General features: G+C 45.9%; 1 protein-coding gene across 4 annotated transcripts in view; it reads left to right on the top strand.

Annotated features, from left to right (window-relative positions):
* The first annotated feature begins 10,209 nt into the window (after window positions 1–10,209).
* The window catches only part of VPS13D (vacuolar protein sorting 13 homolog D), a 274,396-nt gene continuing 264,091 nt past the window's right edge, over window positions 10,210–20,514 (top strand). For 3 of the 4 annotated variants that reach the window (XM_055582270.1, XM_055582272.1, XM_055582271.1), the window contains exons 1-2: window positions 10,211–10,360; window positions 15,171–15,343. In XM_055582270.1, the coding sequence (XP_055438245.1) occupies window positions 15,247–15,343 (97 nt within the window). In that variant the 5' untranslated portion in view covers window positions 10,211–10,360; window positions 15,171–15,246. Of the gene's footprint in view, window positions 10,361–15,170; window positions 15,344–20,514 lie in introns of all 4 variants that reach the window. The other variant, XM_055582273.1, reaches the window with a different exon arrangement.

Raw genomic sequence — 20,514 nt, 5'->3', positions numbered from 1 at the left:
TCCTAGAATTGATGAGAGTTGTGGCCATGCTCTGGGTTAGGCTTTGGCTTAAGGGAATGTTGTGGCTGGTTTGATCTTCTATCTAGACCACCAAAACTTTCTCCATTTCAGCAATAAAGCTGTTTCACTTTCTCCTCATTCGTGTATTCACTAGACTAGCACTTTTCGTTTCCTTTAAGTATGTTCCTTTGCATTCACGACTTGGCTAACTGGCACAGGAGGCCTACCTGCCTGTCTCAGCATTTGACATGACTTCTTCACTAAGCTTCATCATTTCTAGGTTCTGTTTTATAACGAAAGTGTGGGGCTTCCCCGATAGCTCATTGACCTGCCAATGCAGGAGATGCTGGAGATGCCAGTTCGATCTCCGTGTCAGAAAGATCCCCTGGAGAAGGAAATGGAAACCTACTCCAATATTCTTGCCTGGAAAATCCCACGGACAGAGGATCCTGGTGGGCTGTAGTCCGTGGGGTCACAAAAGAGTCAGACACGACTGAGGGACTAAGCATGGAGCACCAAGAGACGTGTGACTCTTCCTTTCACTTGAACACTTAGAGGCCATTGTAAGGTTATTAACTGGCATGATTTCAATATTGTTGTGTCTTAAGGAATAGGGAGGCCCAGGGAGAGGGAGAGAGACGGGGGGGATATCTGGTCAGTGGAGCCGTCAGAACACACACAACATTAAGTTTGCCATCTATACAGGCACAGCTTGTGATGCCCCCAAGAACTACCATAGTAACATCAAATATTACGAATCACATTTCACCATTACAAACATAATAATGAAAACATTTGAAATATTTAAAGAATTTTATTTTATATTTTTAGCTGCACTGCATGGCTCGTGGGATCTTAGTTCCCCAACCAGGGTTTGAACCCACGCCCTTGGCAGTGAAAGCATGGAGTCCTAACCACTAGACTGCCAGGGAATTCCCGAAGTATTTCAAGAATTATCCAAATGTGACACAGAGACATAAAGTAAGCAAATGCTGTTGGGAAAATGGTATGGATAGACTTGTCGGACACACAAGGTTGCCACAAATCTTCAATTTGTAAAAAATTCAGTATCTGTGAAGCGCAATAAAATGAAGTGCAATAAAATGAGGTTGCCACTGAGCTGTTCACTTAGAAATGATTACAATGGCAGATTTTATGTAATGTGCATTTCATTACAATTAAAAACAGCAAAAACTTTCTTGAAAACAATTCTCTCTCCAGTTACTGTCAGATTTCCCAGTTACTTCTTCTTATTTTTTTTTTTTAAAATAAAACAAAAAAACAAAAAAACCCCTTTTGTTTTATACTGGACTATAGCTGATTAACAATGTTGTGAGTTTTAGTTGGACAGCAAAGGACTCAGCCATACATATACATATATCCATTCTCCCCAAAATTGTCCTCCCATCCAGGCTGCCACATAACGTCGAGCAGAGTTCCCTGTGCTATACAATAGGTCCTGTTGGTTATCCACTTTAAATATTTCAGAGTGTACATGTCCATCCCAAAACCCCTAACTATCCTTTCTCCCCATCCTTTCCGTTGGCAACTGTAAGCTCTCTAAGTTTGAGTCTCCTTCTGTTTTGTAAATTCATTTGTATTATTTCTTTTCAGATTCCACATATAAGGGATATCATATGATATTTCTCCTTCTCTGTCTGACTTACTTCACTCAGTATGACAATCTCTAGGTCCATCCACATTGCTACAAATGGCATTATTTCATTCTTTTAATGGCTGAGTAATATTCCATTATATACATGTACCACATCTTCTTTATCCATTCCTCTGTCAATGGATATTTAGGTTGCTTCCATGTCTTTGCTATCATAAACAGTTCCCAGTCACTCTTAACAGCCAGTCATTGTTTATTGACAATATTGAAAATGTCTATTGACATTTGCTGTCTCCAATTTATCTTCTCCCATTTTCTCTTGAGCTTATTCCATTGAAGCTGTGTCCGTCTCATCACTAGAACTCTTAATGGCCAGGTCGTTGCTGACACTAACCCTGATGCTTAATTCACAGAGACTTTCAGGGCTCCTCTCACTTCCTTTGTGGGCAGCATTTGATCCAAGTGACCAGTTCCTTCCATGAAACATGCTCCTTGCCTGCTTCCAGGAGCACACACTCCCTTGGCTTTCCTGTCATCTTAGGGGCTCCTTCTGCCTCCTTCGCTGCTCCCTCCTCGTCTCAACTCTTTGTATCTTCTCCATCTCGCACTCCCTCCCCTGCAAGCCCCACACAGCTTCACGGCTTTAAGTACCACAAATGCATCCCGCCAGCTCCAAGAGTTTGAATGGACAAGTGTTTCCTGGGCTCCTACTTCATGGCAGGCTGAAGATGCTCTAGGTACTGGGATACAGCACCTACTAAAGCAAAAGTTTGGGAAGAGAGACAATAAGAAAACACACACACAATACTCCTACAAAGATTAGGAGTATTAGAGTATTAGATGTTTCTTAAGAGCATCTAATCTACTTTTTCTTTGCACCAGTCAGCATTCCAGGATAGAGCTCTTATTCCCACTCATGTTTTTTGAGCACTGCTCTTAAGTACAGTACACCTAGCTCATTAACTGTGGCTGGGACATAATTAATGGGTAGCAGTGTTTTCCTAAACTGGATTCATGCACACATCAAAGCCACATTAAAATTTCAACTGAGAGAGGACTTCCTTGTGGTCTAGTGGTTGAGACTCAGTGTTTTCACTGTGGGCGGTTTGGGTTCAACCCCCAGTTGGGGAACTAAGATCCCACGTGCTATGTGGTACAGCCAAAATAATATAAGCCTATTCCCAAACTTTCTTTAAAAATTTCAACTTAAAATCTCTACAAAGTCTTTTTCCTTTCTATCTGAAGAAAATGAAGCTGGTCACAGAGAATAGACAGATGGGGGGTTTCCACTGTCCTGCTAAGGTGGGCAACGGGCTAAGGGACTCATGAAAACTCATAGTCAGTACAGAGACAGGGCCAGACCTGTCTTTTGGAAAGACATCTCCAGGTGTTGGGGGGAGCAGTGAGTGGAAAGTGGGGCTGTCAGGACTGGGATGCTAACCCTGTCCATGGCTCTCATGCCCTTTGGTTACTGGGAGGTGGGCTGATCCCTCCTAAAGTCCCCTGGTTCTGGCTACGCTGGGAAGATGACTAGGGAAGGAAAGATTGGAAGCAAAGACACCAGGGATGTGCTGGTTGTGTAACAGGGAAGAACAAATCTGATTCCTTAACTGGATCTGTTTCTTTAACTTATTTATTTTATTGCTTTTGCTATAAGTTGAGAATGTTGCCTACTGAAATATACATGATAGCCCATTCTCAGGGCTCTCATCTTTAATGGTATAACTCTTTTCCATTCATATAGAGATAAAAAGTTGCAGAACATAAAATAACATTTGTCTCATTGGAGGTTTATAGGAACATTGTGACAGGACCTACATGGACAGCTGCAAGAACAAAGGATTCCCACACCAAGAGGTTTGCAACAACCAAACATACTCCCTCCCCTTTTAGTATAAAGGAGGCCTGAGCCTGAACCTGGGGAAGATGGTTCCTTGGGACACTAGTCCGCCATCTTCTTGGTCTGCTGGCTTTCTGAATAACATTGCTATTTCTTGCCCCAACAACTCGTCTCTCAATTTATTGGCTTGTTGTGCAATGAACACTATGAGCTTAGTCTGGGTAACTGTTGTTCTCCACCCTCTCCTCCAGTCCTTTTTCCACCCAGCTCTGTATCCTCTTCAGACTGAATCGCCAGACCCTTGCCTTCCAGCTTCCAGCAGGGTTTGCCCTTGTGAAGGCAGTAGCAGGAGCAGAGTGGGAGGAGAGCACTAGCCCGCTGTATTCCCTCCTCCACACACCTTTCCAGTGGCTTCTAACCGTATCCAGTCTCTCAGCTTGCTTTACTGCGCCACTCCCTCTCTGTCCCCACAGCTCCTCCCCGTGTACTTAGCCAGCTTCCTGGATTTTCTTACTGCTGCCCTCTGCTCTGCCAACTGCCCTTCCCTTAGTTTGCCCATGCCCTATTTGCTTCCAAGGGGCACCACAGCCCTGACAGCTCTCACTGCACATTTCCCAGGCCCCCGCTGTGCAGGAGCCTCCTAAGTTCCCATCCCGGGTTCAGTTTCACTCTCTACACAATGGGGGTAATAACAGGTGATGTGATATGAGAGGCATAAAGGAAAACTCTTCCCACATGTTGCCTCTACTCTCAATACTCCTGACAGGGTCACCAAATGTGGGTTTTTTTCCCTCCCCTACAACAAAAAATTCAGTGACACCAGCTGGGTGTGCTACAGTTTAACTCAATTCTGACATTGTCTACAATGGGAAGTAGTACTAGAGCTCACAGGTTAAGGGCTCCCTCCTACAAGACTGCCTTAATTTCACATACCAGTCACAGGTTCAGGTGTTACCTGTGCTTTAAAAAAAATTTTTTTTTTATTATTTACTTATTTTTATTTTTGGCTGCGCTAAGTCTTCGTTGCTGCGTGTGGGCTTTTCTCTAGTTGTGGTGCGTGGGCTTCTTGTTTCAGTGGCTTCTCTTGTTGCAGAGCATGAATTCTAGGTACACGGGCTTCAGTAGCTGTGGCACACGGGCTTAGTTGCCCCAAGGCATGTGGGAATCTTCCTGGACCAAGGACTGAACTGGTGTCCCCTGCACTGACAGGCAAATTCTTAACCACTGGACCTCTAGGGAAGTTCCCCTGGAAGCTTTCTGAATCCCATCCTTTTGAGGTTTTATGGAGACTTCCTTAACAGGCATGCTTGATTGAATCATTGGTCACTGGTGATTGATTCAACCTCTAGCCCCTCTTCCCAACCCAGAGGAAAGTGGTTGGAATTGAAAGTTCCAGCCCTCTAATCACATGGTTCATTCCCCTGGTAACCAGCCCCCATTCTTGGGGTCTTTCCAAAAGCCACCTACTGACAGAAACTTAGGTGTGACTGCAAGGGAATTGATATGAATAATAAGACACAGGTTTTGCCTTTATGGCTCTGGAGCTTTTTCAGAAATGAGAACACAAGAACAGTTATTTGAACAAAAGATGCTCCATCGCTCTTATCATTTGGGAAATTTCAAAGATTTCTGGAGTTGTGAGCCCAGGATGGAGGATGAAGATCAAATGTATATTTCTTATTATAAATCACAACATCACAGTGGGGAAATTTGAAGCAACTGAAGGCAGCCACCGGCCTAATGAGTTAACTGATCAAAATGGGCCACGTGAAGCCCCTCCTGCCTCTTTCTTTTCTTTAACCCAGATGGAACAAGTGCTTTCTCTGAAGTAGGGCCAGTGCAGATGGGAGGAAGAATCTTTGGATTCCTCTCCATCTAGTTTGCATTCAGGCATCATTGTTAGGGAGCACCTTGATGGACTAGCACAGAAGTCAAGAAGTCCAGAGTTGTGGGTGCTAGAAGTCCACCTTTCCAGGTGTGAATCTCGGTTCTGCCACTTTCTGTTTGTGTAACCTCAGGCAAATTAATAACCTTCTCTGTGCCTCACTCTCCTTACCTCTAAAATGGGGTTAAAATATCTCCGTCAGAATAAGGGATTACATGAACTACTATCTATAAAATACATGGGACTATGTCTGGCACATAGTGAGTACTCAATAAATATTAGTTGTTATGTGTGTGTGTGTGTGTGTGCTGGGGATGCAACAGAATGCAAGGCAAGGAAGGTTTCTGCTGGAGCTGCCATGCTAGGTGGGGCTATGTGTAGAAATATGTGTGAGTGCTACGCCACTAGTGATTTTAAGAAGAAACATAAAACAACATGGGAAACAGACAGAAGTGGGGGTGCTGCTAGTTTGCAAGGCGAGTTCAGGAAGGCTTCTCTGAGAAGCTGGTATTTGAGCTGAGGCTTTGGTGAAGGGAGGGACAGCGGCTGCTCCAAGTTCACACAGCAGGTTATAGGTGAAGCTAGGGTGCAATCCCAGGACTCTTTTTAATTACAATATTGTGGTGGTTTTTGTTATACATCAACATAAATCAGCCATAGGTATACATATGTCCCCTCCCTCTTGAACCCCCTCCCACCTCCCTCCCTGCCCCACCCCTCTAGGTTGTCACAGAGGCTTTGTATTCCCTGCATCATACAGCCAGCTCCCACGGGCTATCTATTTTACATATAGACTCTTAACCTTTAGGTTTGCCCCAAGCAGCCTCCTGGCTTTCCAGACGCTACTCTACTTTCTGGTTTCTGAATATGAAACTCCAGGCAGGGCAGAGAAGTCCCTGGAGAGAGAGGAAATTCTAAAGAGCTGGTTATCAGGAGCCCCCTAAAGTAAACAAACTGTTCACCGAACTCAACTCCTCAGATGAGTATCAAGCCCAGCCGGCTCAGCGCCTCCTCTGCATGGCACAGATAATGGGTACCTTGCCTATCTCCCAGGGCAATTATAGAGATAAAATAACTGAAGCTCAGTTTCCCAACTCTCAGGCCAGGCCACATTCAGACCCTTGCCATCATTCAGGAAACAAACCCCAACATCTTCCCCTGACTCCTGAAGCCACCCTCCTGGCTTCATGTCTTGTCCCTGGGGTCCCAAAACTGTCCCACCCTCCCTGTGTGCACCCAATCTGGTCTAGATGATCTGGAGGTCAGGTGGGAAGGGGCCTTTATTGGGACGTACTGAGCAGGGCCTCTCAAATCTGCCTACCCCAGAAAACCTGCCCCCTTGGACCAATATGCACCCCAGGGTCTAGCCCGGATGGTGATTAGGGGGCACCCCCCATCTCCTGAAGTCCTTCACCTGTCACGTGTTTGAAACTTGCAGCTTTGGGGGCCACAGCATGGGTGGGGGACCATGGGAAGTCCTTCCCTGTGGCCAACATAACCCTTTCCCCTCTGCCAGGGCAACCTTTGATGGACCTCTTTGTTTCCTGGTTCCCCCATAACAAGCAGTGGGGGGGTGGAGGGTGAGCTGTGGTCATCATGCAGAAGGTTTCAGGCTGGCAGCAGAGTCCAGCATTGTCCTGTGGTCTCTCTGTGTGATCTTGAGTAAGTTCCTTCCCCTTCCTAATCCTCTGTTTCCCCTTCTGTACAATGTGGGCTTTAGACGAGCTCTACATTTCCAAACTCATCACTTGGGGAGCTGGGTCCTCCTCCAGACTCCCTGAATTTGTATCCCTAAGGGCCAGTTCTTTCCACTAAGACCTCCAGCTAAAACTGTACACCCCTCGATTCCACCTTGCTTCCCTGCATTCTTTCTTTACTGCCTATCACCATCCCACTCCCTGCATGCTTTATGCTGACTTTGGTTTTAGTCTGTGTCTCTTCACCTGCTGGTATGTAATCTCCAGGAGGGCAGGGATATTTATCTATTTATTTGGTTGTGCTGGGTCTGTTACTGCACTCGGGCTTTCTCTAGTTGTGGTGAGCGGGGGGCTCCTCTTCATTGCGGCGCGAGGGCTTCTCAGTGCGGTGACTTTTCTTGTTGTGGAGTATGGGTTCTAGGGCTCCTGGGCTTCAGTAGTGGCGGCACACGGGCTGAGTTGCCCAAGGTATGTGGAAGCTTCCCTGACCAGGGATTGAACCTCATGTCCTCTGCACTGGCAGGCAGATCGTTAACCACTGGGCCACCAGGGAAGTCCCCACATGCGCTTTGATTTTCTCTTGTGTAAACACTCAGGAATGAGATGGCTGTGTGGTAAATGTATGGTGCGATGGATGACTCTCAGTGACCCTGGCTGAAGGAATGGTGTCCTGGCACAAACTCCTCAGGTACAGCCAGGTGTCTCTGGGCTGAAATATCTGGATCCTGAGATAAGTCCTGAGGGGTGCCTTCCTTTCTGCCTTCTGTGGAGTTTGGGGTTTTACACCCAAACCTCAGCCTCTGAGGACACCCAGTGTTGAGATTCTGATGGGTTGACCCCACTTCACAGGAACCCAGGCTTTCCTTAGGAGTGAGTCAGCCCACAAACACCTTCATTAGCTTAGTGTCCTGAAGGTTGATAATTATTATGGTGAACAGATACCGGCAAACGTGCCAGCCTGTGTCCTGCATCTTCTGACTTTTTATGAGCCTGAGGTGTTTTCCTGTCCTTCTGGTGATAATCCAAGATGAGTTGTTCATTTGTTCATTCATTCACAGCACCTTCATTGAATCCTTCCTGTGTTAGGCCAAATCTAGGTACTGAAGAAACATCTGTGAAAAAGACACAATTTCTGTTGTCAGGGAACATTTAGTGTGAGGGAAGAAAAGATGTAGGTCAGTCAGTTCAGTGGCTCAACTCTTTGCGACCCCATGGACTGCAGCATACCAGGCTTCCCTGTCCATCACCAACTTCCAGAGCTTGCTCAAACTCATGTTCATGGAGTCAGTGATGCCATCCAACCATTTCATCCTCTGTTACCCCCTTCTCCTCCCACCTTCAATCTTTCCCAGTATCAGGATCTTTTCCAATGTGTCAGTTCTTCACATCAAGTGGCTAGAGTATTGAAGATTCAGCTTCAGCATCAGTCCTTCCAGTGATATTCAGGACTGATGTCCTTTAAGTATAAACAAGTAAATAAAATAATCTAATTTCAAGCAGCATTAAATTTTGTGAAGATAATATAACAGGATAATGAATGAGGGGAACTTAAGATAGGACATCAGGAAAATCCTCTGAGATGAAATGTTTGAAGCAGAGTGGGCTATATGATTATTCAGAGTTGCCCTGTAGCCATACACATCTCTTGAGCACTTGAAATGCAGCATTTATATTGTGATGTGCAGTAGTGTAAAATACACACAAGACTTAAAAAACTAATGTCTTTTTGACGGTGGTTCTTTTTTTTAAAAAAACTATTTATTTATTTTGTTTTACCAGGTCTTAGTTGCAGCATGTGGGATTTTTAGTTGTGGCATGTGAGATCTAGTTCCCTGACAAGAATCGAACCCAGGGCCCTTGCACTGGGAGTGCAGCCTTAGCCATTGGACTACCAGGGAAGTCCCCAAAACATCTTAATAATACTTTTCCTGTTAGTTATAGGTTGATCAGTCCTGAATATTCATTGGAAGGACTGATGTTGAGGCTGAAACTCCAATACTTTGGCCACCTGATGCGAAGAACTGACTCATTTTGAAAAGACCCTGATGCTGGGAAAGATTGAAGGTGGGAGGAGAAGGAAACGATAGAGGATGAGGTGGTTGGATGGTATTACTGGCTCAAAGGACATGAGTTTGAGTAAACTCTGGGAACTGGTGATGGACAGGGAGGCCTGGGGTGTTGCAGTCCATGGGGTTGCAAAGAGTCGGACACAACTAAGCAACTGAACTGAACCGAACAGGTTGAGATGACATGTTGGATTAAATAAAATATATTATTTCACCTTTTAGTTTTCCCTTTAAAAAATGTACCAACTAAGTAAATTTAGTATGCAGTTTAACATCGAAGAATTGATGCTTTCGAACTGTGGTGCTAGAGAAGACTCTTGAGAGTCCCTTGGACTGCAAGGAGATCAAACCAGTCAATCCTAAAGGAAATCAACCCTGAATACTCACTGGAAGGACAGATGATGAAGCTGAACCTCCAATACTTTGGAGCTGATGTGAAGAGCGAACTCATTAGCAAAGACCCGGATACTGGGAAAGATTGAAGGCCAAAGGAGAAGAGGGGTGGCGGAGGATCAGATGGTTGGATGGCATCACTGACTCAATGGACATGAGTTTGAGCAAACTCTGGGAGATAGTGGAGGACAGAGCTGCCTGGCGTTCTGCAGTCCATGGGGCTGCAAAGAATTGGACACGACTTCACAACTGAACAACAACAACTGCATTATACTCCCACTGGACAGCAATGGTTTCTGTAAAAGCATCCTAAGCAGAGAGATGTGAAATCAAAGGTCCTAAGGCAGGAACTGGAGGATGCTGGGGCAGAGCGGACCCAGGAAAGAGTAGCAGAAATCGGAGTGGAACAAATTCAGTAGGATCTTGGTTTCAGCTCTCTGAGGAATGGGTTTTAATTTAGGTGTAGTGGGGAAGCAGTTTCAAGCAGGCAAGTGGCAAAGTCTGAAGTACGTTTTAACAGACCCCTGGACTGCTAAGTGCCGAACCGACTGCAGGCCAGTCTGTCCTAAATATTATCATCTCCACCTGTAGCCTTCCCCCGGACTCGGTTTACCCACATGCTATAAAATGAGGCTGTTATGGCCTTTGTCCCCATTCTGCTCCAGCCCCTGCAAACTCTGGAGGGAGAGGCCGGCGGCGCCTCCTCGATAACTCGGCGCTCGGCTGGCCAGGCGCCGGCGAGTCGCTCGCTCGATTGGTCGGGTCGGGGCAGGCCTGAGTGCGGCCGGCCAGCGCCATTGAGGAGCCGCGGAGAGGAAGCGCCGCGCAGTGCCGGGCTGGGGCGGGCGGTCCGGACACCGACAGGTACGGGCCGAGGCGGGGCGGCGCCGGGCGGCGAGCAGGGCCGGGGGACTCAGGGCGGGCGTGGACCCGCGGTCGGCTGCTCGGGATCTGCTTCAGACTTAGAGGCCCGGGTCCGCCCGCGGGGAGCGCGGCGCGGGGAGCCTGGGGACCCCACCGTCGGGCCCTTCGAGCTCCTCGGTGAAGTCCTGGGGCGTCCGAGCCCCGGACATCCCCGAGCGCCCCGCCCTCATCGGGATCCCCGCGTCCGAGCCTCTCCGGGCACCCTAGCCACACGCTCGGAAGTCCTGAGCCTCTCGGGACTCCGGCGTCCGTGTCCTGGGGAGTGCGAGCCCCCGCCAGACCCTGCATCATCTCCAGGGTCGGGGAAGCTTGGTGCCCGGGGATGAAGGGGGTGTCAACCCGCGTATCCCCGCCGGAGCCTTGGTCTCCACACGAGAGCCCAGTGTATGAGCCTCGCTACCTGTTCGTAAGAAGGATCTGCAGTCAGGGTTCTAGAGGGTCTTAACCACCCCCTTCTCCAGCCTTTGGGGTCACGGTCTGGGCTGCGGACATCAGGCCTCAAACCTCTTTGCCCCTCGCCCTCCGGGGTCATGCCCTGGCTGAGCCCCTCCTTCCCGGGGCTTGGGGACACCTGGACCTGTTCCCTCCTGGCTCTATCTGGTACGTGGGGTCTCCGTCCCCCAGAGCAGGGCGTAGGGTTCTGAGCAGAGGGGAGGCGCACGGTCTGGAGGGAGCGTCGCCTCCTGGGCTGTTTCCTTCCTGCGGGGCCCCAGGCCTGGCTCCCGCCCCTCTCCTGCCGCTGATCTCCGAGCTCCTTGTGCCGGCAATCCTCCGCCCCGCCGCCTCCGCTCCTATCGCCAGCCCTTCCTACTTAGGACTCCAGCCGCCCCTCAAGGGAGGGGCCTGGCTCAAGGTCATGGCCAGCTGTCTGCCCGCTGGTGGGCTGAGCACTGATCTCCAGTGTCACCTGCCCCACCAATTAGGGGAGGCCAGGTGGGGGTTAGTGCCAGGCAGCTGCGGAGAAGTCCTGATGGACTGGAGTGTAAGCACTTTGGGATTCTGGCCGGCCTGGGGGCCCTTCCTGACACCGGATTCCTTAAGGGAATCCTTGAAGTGGCCTCAAGCCTGGTTTAGATGCTTAGCAGAGTTAATGGATGCCGTCTGGCTTGGGCCTTAACCTATTGCCCAGGGCGTTTTATAGTGCCTCTCACCCCATCTTCTTTTAATCTGGGCTTTGCCTTCTTCCACCTTCAGGAGAAGTAGATCTTGTGTACAAACTGATAGTTTCCCTTTATTCCTACTCAGAGAGTACTTGTAGTTGGCACTTCAGAGTTTGTTGGCATTTAGGGCCAGAATCAATGGCAGTTACTTCAAAAATAAAGAGTACTCCGGCTTTGGCTCTTTGTTTAAGTGTGTTTGGAGTTTGCATAGTAAGACTAGATTAGTCAGATTCATGTTTCGTTTTCAAAGATTTACTCGTTTAAAGTTATAATGAAGTGTTTCCTTTATTCTTATTTTAAGAAACTTGTTCTTGTAATCTCTTCTTTAAATAAATGTACCCGATAATTTTTAGCAGATTCGTAATTTTACATAAAATGTGCTTTACAAAAGATCTTTGGAAAGAAATTAGTGTTCCCAGGTGGCTCAGTAATAAAGAATCTGCCTGGCAGTGAAGGAGACTAAAGAGACTCGGCTTTGATCCCTGTGTCAGGAAGATCCCCTGAAGTAGGAAATGGCAGCCCACTCCAGTATTCTTGCCTGGGAAATCTCATGGACAGAGGGGCCTGGTGGGGCTGTAGTCCATGGGGTCACAAAAGAGTCAGACATGACTTAGCAACTAAACAACAACAAAGCACTTATTTTCTTATATGTTTTTACTGTCATTGTTGACAAATAAGAGTTAATTTAATCTGGAAATGCAGAACACTGTTGACGAATAAAAAACAATTTTTCCTGTAGGTTAACTTTTAAAGAGCTTTGTGTTTGGAGGGTTTTGGTGGGTGGAGGCCTCTCAGTTGGCCTAAGAGTGTCTTCTGGCACTAAGATGAATCACTGGAGGTGGGGCAGAGTGCTTGGAAAGGATTCAGAAAGGGCCAGTTCCAAGTGGGATGCCTGCCACAGCAAACCTGGAGCGTCAGGCTTGGTGGGTTAGTTAGTGTCCCACATGCTTGGCTCAGACTAAGATGTGGAGCCCACATCTAACTGGGATCTGCTGCTGCTGCTGCTAAGTTGCTTCAGTCGTGTCTCACTCTATGCGACCCCATAGATGGCAGCCTACCAGGCTCCACCGTCCCTGGGATTCTCCAGGCAAGAACACTGGAGTGGGTTGCCATTTCCTTCTCCAATGCATGAAAGTGAAAAGTGAAAGGGAAGTCGCTTAGTTGTGTCCGACTCTTAGCGATCCCATGGACTGCAGCCTACCAGGCTCCTCCGTCCATGGGATTTTCCAGGCAAAAGTACTGGAGTGGGTTGCCATTGCCGTCTCTGAACTGGGATCTACTAGCTGAGAAATCTTGATACCCGTTTAAACTTTTGTGTCTCAAGTTCCCTATGTTAATTTTATGGAACACTAAAAATAATTTATTTTTTGTAATGCTAAGGGACACCAGTTATTATGGTAGACAGTAATAAATCAGTACTGGATGTGAATACTATAGCTGGAACCAGAATATTTTTGGTGTTTGTAGTTACTGAGTAAGGTATTGTATCAGCATCAGCTGGTGTCCAAATACCAGTAATGCAGTTCTAGGACGTTTAAGAACAGTGATAAACCACTGCTGTCTCCCTTCCACTTATATCATTTTACAAATGATCCTGATAAACAAATTTGCAAAATTGATTTCAGGAAGGTTTAAGAGGATCATTGCAGAATATGAAGTTCATTGATACAATCTCTTAGGCCATTTTTCTTTTTTTTGACTGTGTTGGGTCTTCGTTGGACTTCTCAGGTGGCACTAGTGGTCAAGAACCCACCTGCCAGTGCAGGAGACATAAGAGACTTGGGTTTGATCGCTGGGTGAGGAAGATCCCCTGGAGGAAGAAATGACAATCCAGTCCGGTATTCTTGCCTGGAGAATCCCATGGACAGAGGAGCCTGGCAGGCTACAGTCCGTGGGGTTGCAAAGAGTTGGACATGACTGAGGCAACTGAACACACGCGGGTCTTCATTGCTTTTCTTGGGCTTCCTCTAGTTGCAGGGAGTTGGGGGCTACTCTTCATTGCAGTGTGAGCGCTCCTCCTTGCGGTGGCTTCAGTTGTTGAGGAGCACAGATTCTAGGGCATGGCAGTTCAGTAGTTGTAGGCTTAGTTGCCCTGAGGCATGTGGGATCTTCCTGGACCAAGGTTTGAACCTGTGTCTTCTGCATTGGCAGGCAGACTCCCAACCAGTATGCCACCCGGGAAGTCCCTCTTGAGCCATTTTTGACAGGGTTTCTCATCCTTGGTACTGTTGGCATATTGGGCTGGAGAATTCTTTGCTGTGAAGGGCTATCTTGTGCATTGTAGGGAGTTCAGCAACTTCCATGGCCGGTCTCCTCTCACAAGGTACCAGTGGCAAAATTCCAGCCCCGCCCCCACCCCCCGCCTCACCCCCCAGTCATAATATTCAGAAATATCTCTAGATGTTGCCAGGTCACATATGGATAGAACCTCTGATCAGGACAGCCTAATGCCCAGGTCAGTCACCAAAAGCAATCAGTTTAATGATCAGTTACATCAAAAAGATGCACAACTTTGAATTGTAGGTAATTTTTGGTTAATTTATAAGTGACCATTCTTTGCAGCTGCATCAGTATGTAATGTATTGGTTTGGCCCTCCATTTACTAGTGGTGGCGTCTTAACAGTGCTTCCCATCCATCATTCTTTTTTTTTATATTGAAGTTAGTTTCAGGTGTGCAGCAAAGTGATTCAGTTCTAAATATATATATTTCAGGTTTATTTTCCATTATAGGTTATTATACAATATCGAATATTGTTCCCTATGTTACACAGTAGATCATTGTTGTTTAAATCTATTTTATATATAGTAGTGTGTGTCTGCTAATTCCATACTCCTAATTTATCCCTCCCTTCTGCCCCCTTTAGTAACTGTAAGTTTATTTTATATGTCTGTGAGTCTGTTTCTGTTGTATATATAGATTCATTTGTATTATTTTTTTAGATTTCACATATAAATGATATCATATAGTATTTGTGTTTCTTTGTCTGACTTCACTTAGTTTGATATTCTCTAGGTCCATGCATGTTGCTGCAAATAGCAATATTTTCCTTCTTTTTAAAAAATATTTATTCATTTGGCTTCATCATGTTTTATGGCACATGGCATCTCCATTGTGTTGTTTGGGATCTCTTGTTGAGACATGTGGACTTTCTAGTTGTGGTGTATGGGCTCAGTAGTTGTGGCTTGGGGACTCCAGAGTACGTAGGCTTCAGCAGTTGTAGCATGTGGGCTTAATTGCTCTGAGGAATTTGGGGTCTTAGTTCCCTGACCAGGAATTGAACCTGCGTCCCCTGCATTGCTTAACCTCTAGACCACCAGAGAAGTCCCTTTCCTTCTTTTCTTTATGGCTGAGTAGTATTCCATTGTATATGTAAACCACACCTTCTTTATCCAGTCATCTGTTGACAATACTTGCATTGCTTTCATCTCTTGGCTATTGTAAATGGTAGTGCTGTGAACATTCACCCCATCTTTTCTTAAATCTGTGCTTTGTATCCGTCTACTTTCAGGACAGATATAGTAGGATATCATCTTGGAAAAATTGTTTGGTTTTTCTGTTCATTTTCTTTTTTTTTTTTCTTCTTCCATAGATTCTTCTGTGACCATGAGAGAGAGAAATAAAGAATAATCCATGAGTTTTAAACACCTTGTCTTGAGGATATAGTCATGTTGGAAGGTCTTGTAGCCTGGGTTCTTAATACCTACCTGGGGAAATATGTCAATAACCTGAACACTGACCAGCTCTCCGTCGCGCTTTTGAAAGGTGAGTGAGTATGTGTGTCTCTTTTTGGTGAACTGTGCTTTGCAGATTGGATATCTGTTTTTTATATTCTTTTTATTGTATTGAGAATAATAAATCTTAATGGCCAGACAGCTTTGTTACAAATATGTGCAAAAGAAAATAATGTTCCCCCATAGGACACCGATTATTATTATTATAGGGTAACTTAAGTAGGTAGCTGTATTGTCATAGAGTTTAGGGAAGTATTACATAATAATAATAATTTTAAAAAGGCCATACTACTGGTTGGTGACTATGCTTTGGCCCAGTTAGTGTTTTTAGTCTTATAGGGCTTTATGGAAGCGGCCAGGATGTAGTGGCAGTGGCACTTCAGCTTCAAATCCTGCTGTTACTTGTTAGCTAAATGAACAAGTCATTGCAGTTCAGAGCCCCAGTTTCTTTCGATTAGTGGGCAGTATACCTCTATGGGTTGCTGTAAGGATCAAGTGGAGTGGCCTTTGAAGCTCCTTTCCTGCTGGTGTGTAATAGATACCCACATATTACTGTAGGGTCTTCTGACAGAGTTTATGGGATCTGTCTTGCTGACTAGTAAAATACCTAAAGCTTGAGACATTTTCACCTTGACAAGGCTATACTTCCTAAATACAGCCCAGTGGTTTGATGAGGGGATTGGGAAAGTGTTTTCTTCTCCTTCCTTGCCTTAAGTTCTCTTTGCTCATCTCAAAGTGGAACCCTGTAACACGTCTAGGAAAAGAAAGAAGATCAAGTCAGTTTGCAAACATGTAGAATCATAGAAAGAGGAAAGGGGGCCTCAAACATAGTGGAAACCTCCTGGGCTTCCTTGGGAGTGTGAGTTTTGGCAAGTGTACTAGGGCAGGTTAGGGAGGCTGGCCATGAAGCAGATGTGTGGACAGCCTGAGCACAGGTGCAGTGATTCACTGTTCCCAGAAGCAGCATTCTCCGGGGTTTCCCGACCCACCCAAGCCAGGGGAAGGATCACGGCAGTGATAGGCCACAGGGAGCTCGCAGGGTTGCGCCTCCCTGCTCCCTTCCTTTCATTGCAAACAGCAGTGGCTTCTTTCCTCTTCTTCTTTTTTTTTCCTCTGCACTTTCCTGGATGGGAGCTTCTTGATGGGAAGTGAAAGTGACCGGTTTGCCCAGGAAAGGGCTGTGTTTAAAGTATAATAGTAGTGTCGAGTTTATGTCTTTGGTCACGTATTGAAGTTCTCAGACACACTGTGAAGCTAACGGGATGAACGGGGGGTAGGTTACCGGGCCCAGAAGGAGCCCTGCAAACCACAACATTGCTGACAACAGAGCTGGCTTTCTCAAGAGGGATGTGGTAAGAAGGATGTTTGCTAAAGAAATTAATGAATAGAAATTGGTACATGATCAGTTATGGCGTCTCCACTGATAATAGACTTTGAACCTCAGCAATTTTATTTATTTATTTTTTAAAGTTATTATTCCTTATTTATTTTGGCTGTGCCAGGTATTAGTTGCAGCATATGAGCTCTTAGTTGTGGCATGTGGGATCTAGTTCCCTGACTAGGGATTGAACCCAGGCCCCCTGCATTGGGAGCATGGAGTCTTAGCCCCTGGACCACCAGGCAAGTCCCTGAAAAGGATTCAGCCTGCATGTGGACTCTGCATGAAAGGGTGCTTGACCAAGTAGCCAGGTGTGCACTGGGTGGGGAGGGGGGCAGCCTCCGTGGATCACCTGGTCTCTGTGATCTCTGGACTAGGTCCTAGCACCCCTCCATCCTGATTCTGACTCTGTTCTGACTCTGATTCAAGGACTCTGACTTCCATGAGATGTGGGGGATGGGATGGAGCTGAGCTGGGCTGGACTCGAACCTGCACCTTCCAGTATACAGAGTGGATATACTTGTCCTGCAGTAATGACCACCTTGATCCCACACAGGGCCTTCCACAATGGATAGATCTCCCATTTATCCTTTTGCCAAGCAAGCTGCTACCTTTGACATCCATCTGTCTTTGTTTCATTTTTTTTTTTTTAATTAAAAAAAATCCAGACCATAAGACACACCCACTACCCAGAATTGACCAATGTTAACAACCAGGTCCACCCTCCTTCTCTCTGACCTTCGATCCTAACACTTGACCTTCTGTCCTCCTGGCTGGTCCTGAACATGCAAAACACCTGGATCACTTTTCCTCCGGATGCCTGCGTGACTCTGCCTTCACTCTGGTCCAGTCTGCTTAAACGCCACCTCCTCAGAGATGCTTCTCTGACCCTCCTAGCTAAAGTTGCATTTTTTTAAGAAATTTTTTTATTTGCTTATTTGGCTGTGCTGGATCTTAGTTGTGTCATGCAGAATGTTCTATCCTCATTGTGCCAGGCAAAATCTTTAGTTGCAGTATGTGGGATCTAGTTCCCAGACCAAGGATTGAGTGCGGGCCCCCTGCATTGGAAACTCGGAGTGTCAGCCACAGACCACCAGGGAAGTCCCTCTAATCTCAGCAATTTCAGACAGAATATATCTTGTAAGGACAACTGTGGGTATCTTTGAAGCTTTCTGCCTCTTTTCTGTGCCTATCTTTTCTTAAAGAGTGTTTTCTATGGCTTTTAACAAGCCTACGGAGTTTGAGGAATGTGTCTCTGCAGAATAGAAACATGCTTTTTCTTTTGTAACTGATGTAGTTACTCTATGTTTATGGATCTGGAGCTCGCCATGGTGCTTGGCTGAAAAGTTTTAGAGCATCACAGTGCACTGAGAGAATGGCTTTGTAAAGGAGTTGAAAACTTTTTTGTTAATCTTGATGATATGATTAAGGAGGGTTTGGGGGCAGAGGATATGAGAGAAGAATGAGAGTATTATTTCAGTTTGTCTAGAGATATTTACCTGACCAGTAATGCTGAAGATCATGATCATCAGATCATGAACTCCTTATTGCCAAATTCAGACTTGAATTGAAGAAAGTGGGGAAAACCACTAGACCATTCATGTATGACCTAAATCAAATCCCTTATGATTAAACAGTGGAAGTGAGAAATAGATTTCAGGGACTAGATCTGATAGACAGAGTGCCTGATGAACTATGGACTGAGGTTCGTGACATTGTACAGGAGACAGGGATCAGGACCATCTCCAAGAAAAAGAAATGCAAAAAAGCAGAATGGCTGTCTGAGGAGGCCTTACAAATAGCTATGAAAAGAAGAGAAGTGAAAAGCAAAGGAGAAAAGGAAAATACCCATTTGAATGCAGAGTTCCAAAGAATAGCAAGGAGAGATAAGAAAGCCTTCCTCAGTGATCAATGCAAAGAAATAGAGGAAAACAATAGAATGGGAAAGACTAGAGATCGCTTCAAGAAAATTAGAGATTCCAAGGGAACATTTCATGCAAAGATGGGCTTATTAATAAAGGACAGAAATGGTATGGACCTAACAGAAGCAGAAGATATTAAGAAGAGGTGGCAAGAATACACTCAAGAACTGTACAAAAAAGATCTTCACAACCCAGTTAATCCCGATGGTGTGATTATTCACTTAGAACCAGACATCCTGGAATGTGCAGTCAAGTGGGCCTTAGGAAGCTTCACTACAAACAAAGCTAGTAGAGGTGATGGAATCCCACTTGAGCTATTTCAAATTCTGAAAGATGATGCTGTGAAAGTGCTGCACTCATATGTCAGCAAATTTGGAAAACTCAGCAGTGGCCACAGGACTGGAAAAGGTCAGTTTTCATTCCAGTCCCAAAAAAGGCAATGCCAAAGGATGCTCAAACTACCGCACAATTGCACTCACCTCATATACTAGTAAAGTAATGCTCAAAATTCTCCAAGCCAGGCTTCAGTAATACATGAACCGTGAACTTCCTCATGTTCAAGCTGGTTTTAGAAAAGGCAGAGGAATCAGAGATCAAATTGCCAACATCCGCTGGATCATCGAAAAAGCAAGAGAGTTCCAGAAAAACATCTATTTCTGCTTTATTGACTATGTCAAAGCCTTTGACTGTGTGGATCACAACAAACTGTGGAAAATTCTGAAAGAGATGGGAATACCAGACCACCTGACCTGCTTCTTTAGAAATCTGTATGCAGGTCAGGAAGCAACAGTTAGAACTGGGCATAGAACAACAGACTGGTTCCAAATAGGAAAAGCAGTATGTCAAGGCTGTGTATTGTCACCCTGCTTATTTAACTTGTATCCAGAGTACATCATGAGAAATGCTGGGCTGGAAGAAGCACAAGCTGGTATCAAGATTGCTGGGAGAAATGTCAGTAACCTCAGATATGCAGATGACACCACTGTTATGGCAGAAAGCAGAGAAGAACTAAAGAGCCTCTTGATGAAAGTGAAAGAGGAGAGTGAAAAAGTTGGCCTAAAGCTCAACATTGAGAAAACTAAGGTCCCATCACTTCATGGAAAATAGATGGGGAAACAGTGGCAGACTTTATTTTTTGGGGCTCGAAAATCACTGCAGATGGTGATTGCAGCCATGAAATTAAAGAGACGCTTACTCCTTGGAAGGAAAGTTATGACCAACCTGCTGCTGCCAAGTCACTTCAGTCATGTCCAACTCTGTGCGACCCCATGACGGCAGCCCATCAGGCTCTGCCGTCCCTGGGATTCTCCAGGCAAGAACACTGGAGTGGGTTGCCATTTCCTTCTCCAATGCATGAAAGTGAAAAGTGAAAGTGAAGTCGCTCAGTCGTGTCCGACTCTTAGTGACCCCATGGACTGGAGCCCAGCAGGCTCCTCCGTACATGGGATATTTCAGGCAAGAGTACTGGAGTGAGGTGCCATTGCCTTCTCCTAGATGGCATATTAAAAAGCAGAGATATTACTTTGCCGACAAAGGTCCGTCTAGTCAAGGCTATGGTTTTTCCAATGGTCATGTATGGATGTGAGAGTTGGACTATATAAGGAAAGCTGAGTGCTGAAGAATTGATGCTTTTGAACTGTAGTATTGGCGAAAACCCTTTAGAGTCCCTTGGACAGCAAGGAGATCCAACCAGTTCATCCTAAAGGAAATCAGTCCTGAATATTCATTGGAAGAACTGATGTTGAAGCTGAAACTCTGGCCACCTGATGCGAAGAACTGACTCATTTGAAAAGATCCTGATGCTGGGAAAGATTGAAGGCAGGAGGAGAAGGGGATGACAGAGGATGAGATGGTTGGATGGCATCACCAACTCAATGGACATGAGTTTGAGTAAACTCCAGG

This window comes from Bubalus kerabau, chromosome 5 (genome assembly GCF_029407905.1).
Source record: "Bubalus kerabau isolate K-KA32 ecotype Philippines breed swamp buffalo chromosome 5, PCC_UOA_SB_1v2, whole genome shotgun sequence".
Lineage (NCBI taxonomy): Eukaryota > Metazoa > Chordata > Mammalia > Artiodactyla > Bovidae > Bubalus > Bubalus kerabau.
Note: the sequence above shows the minus strand (reverse complement) of the source record. Positions and strands in the feature narration are given on the sequence as shown.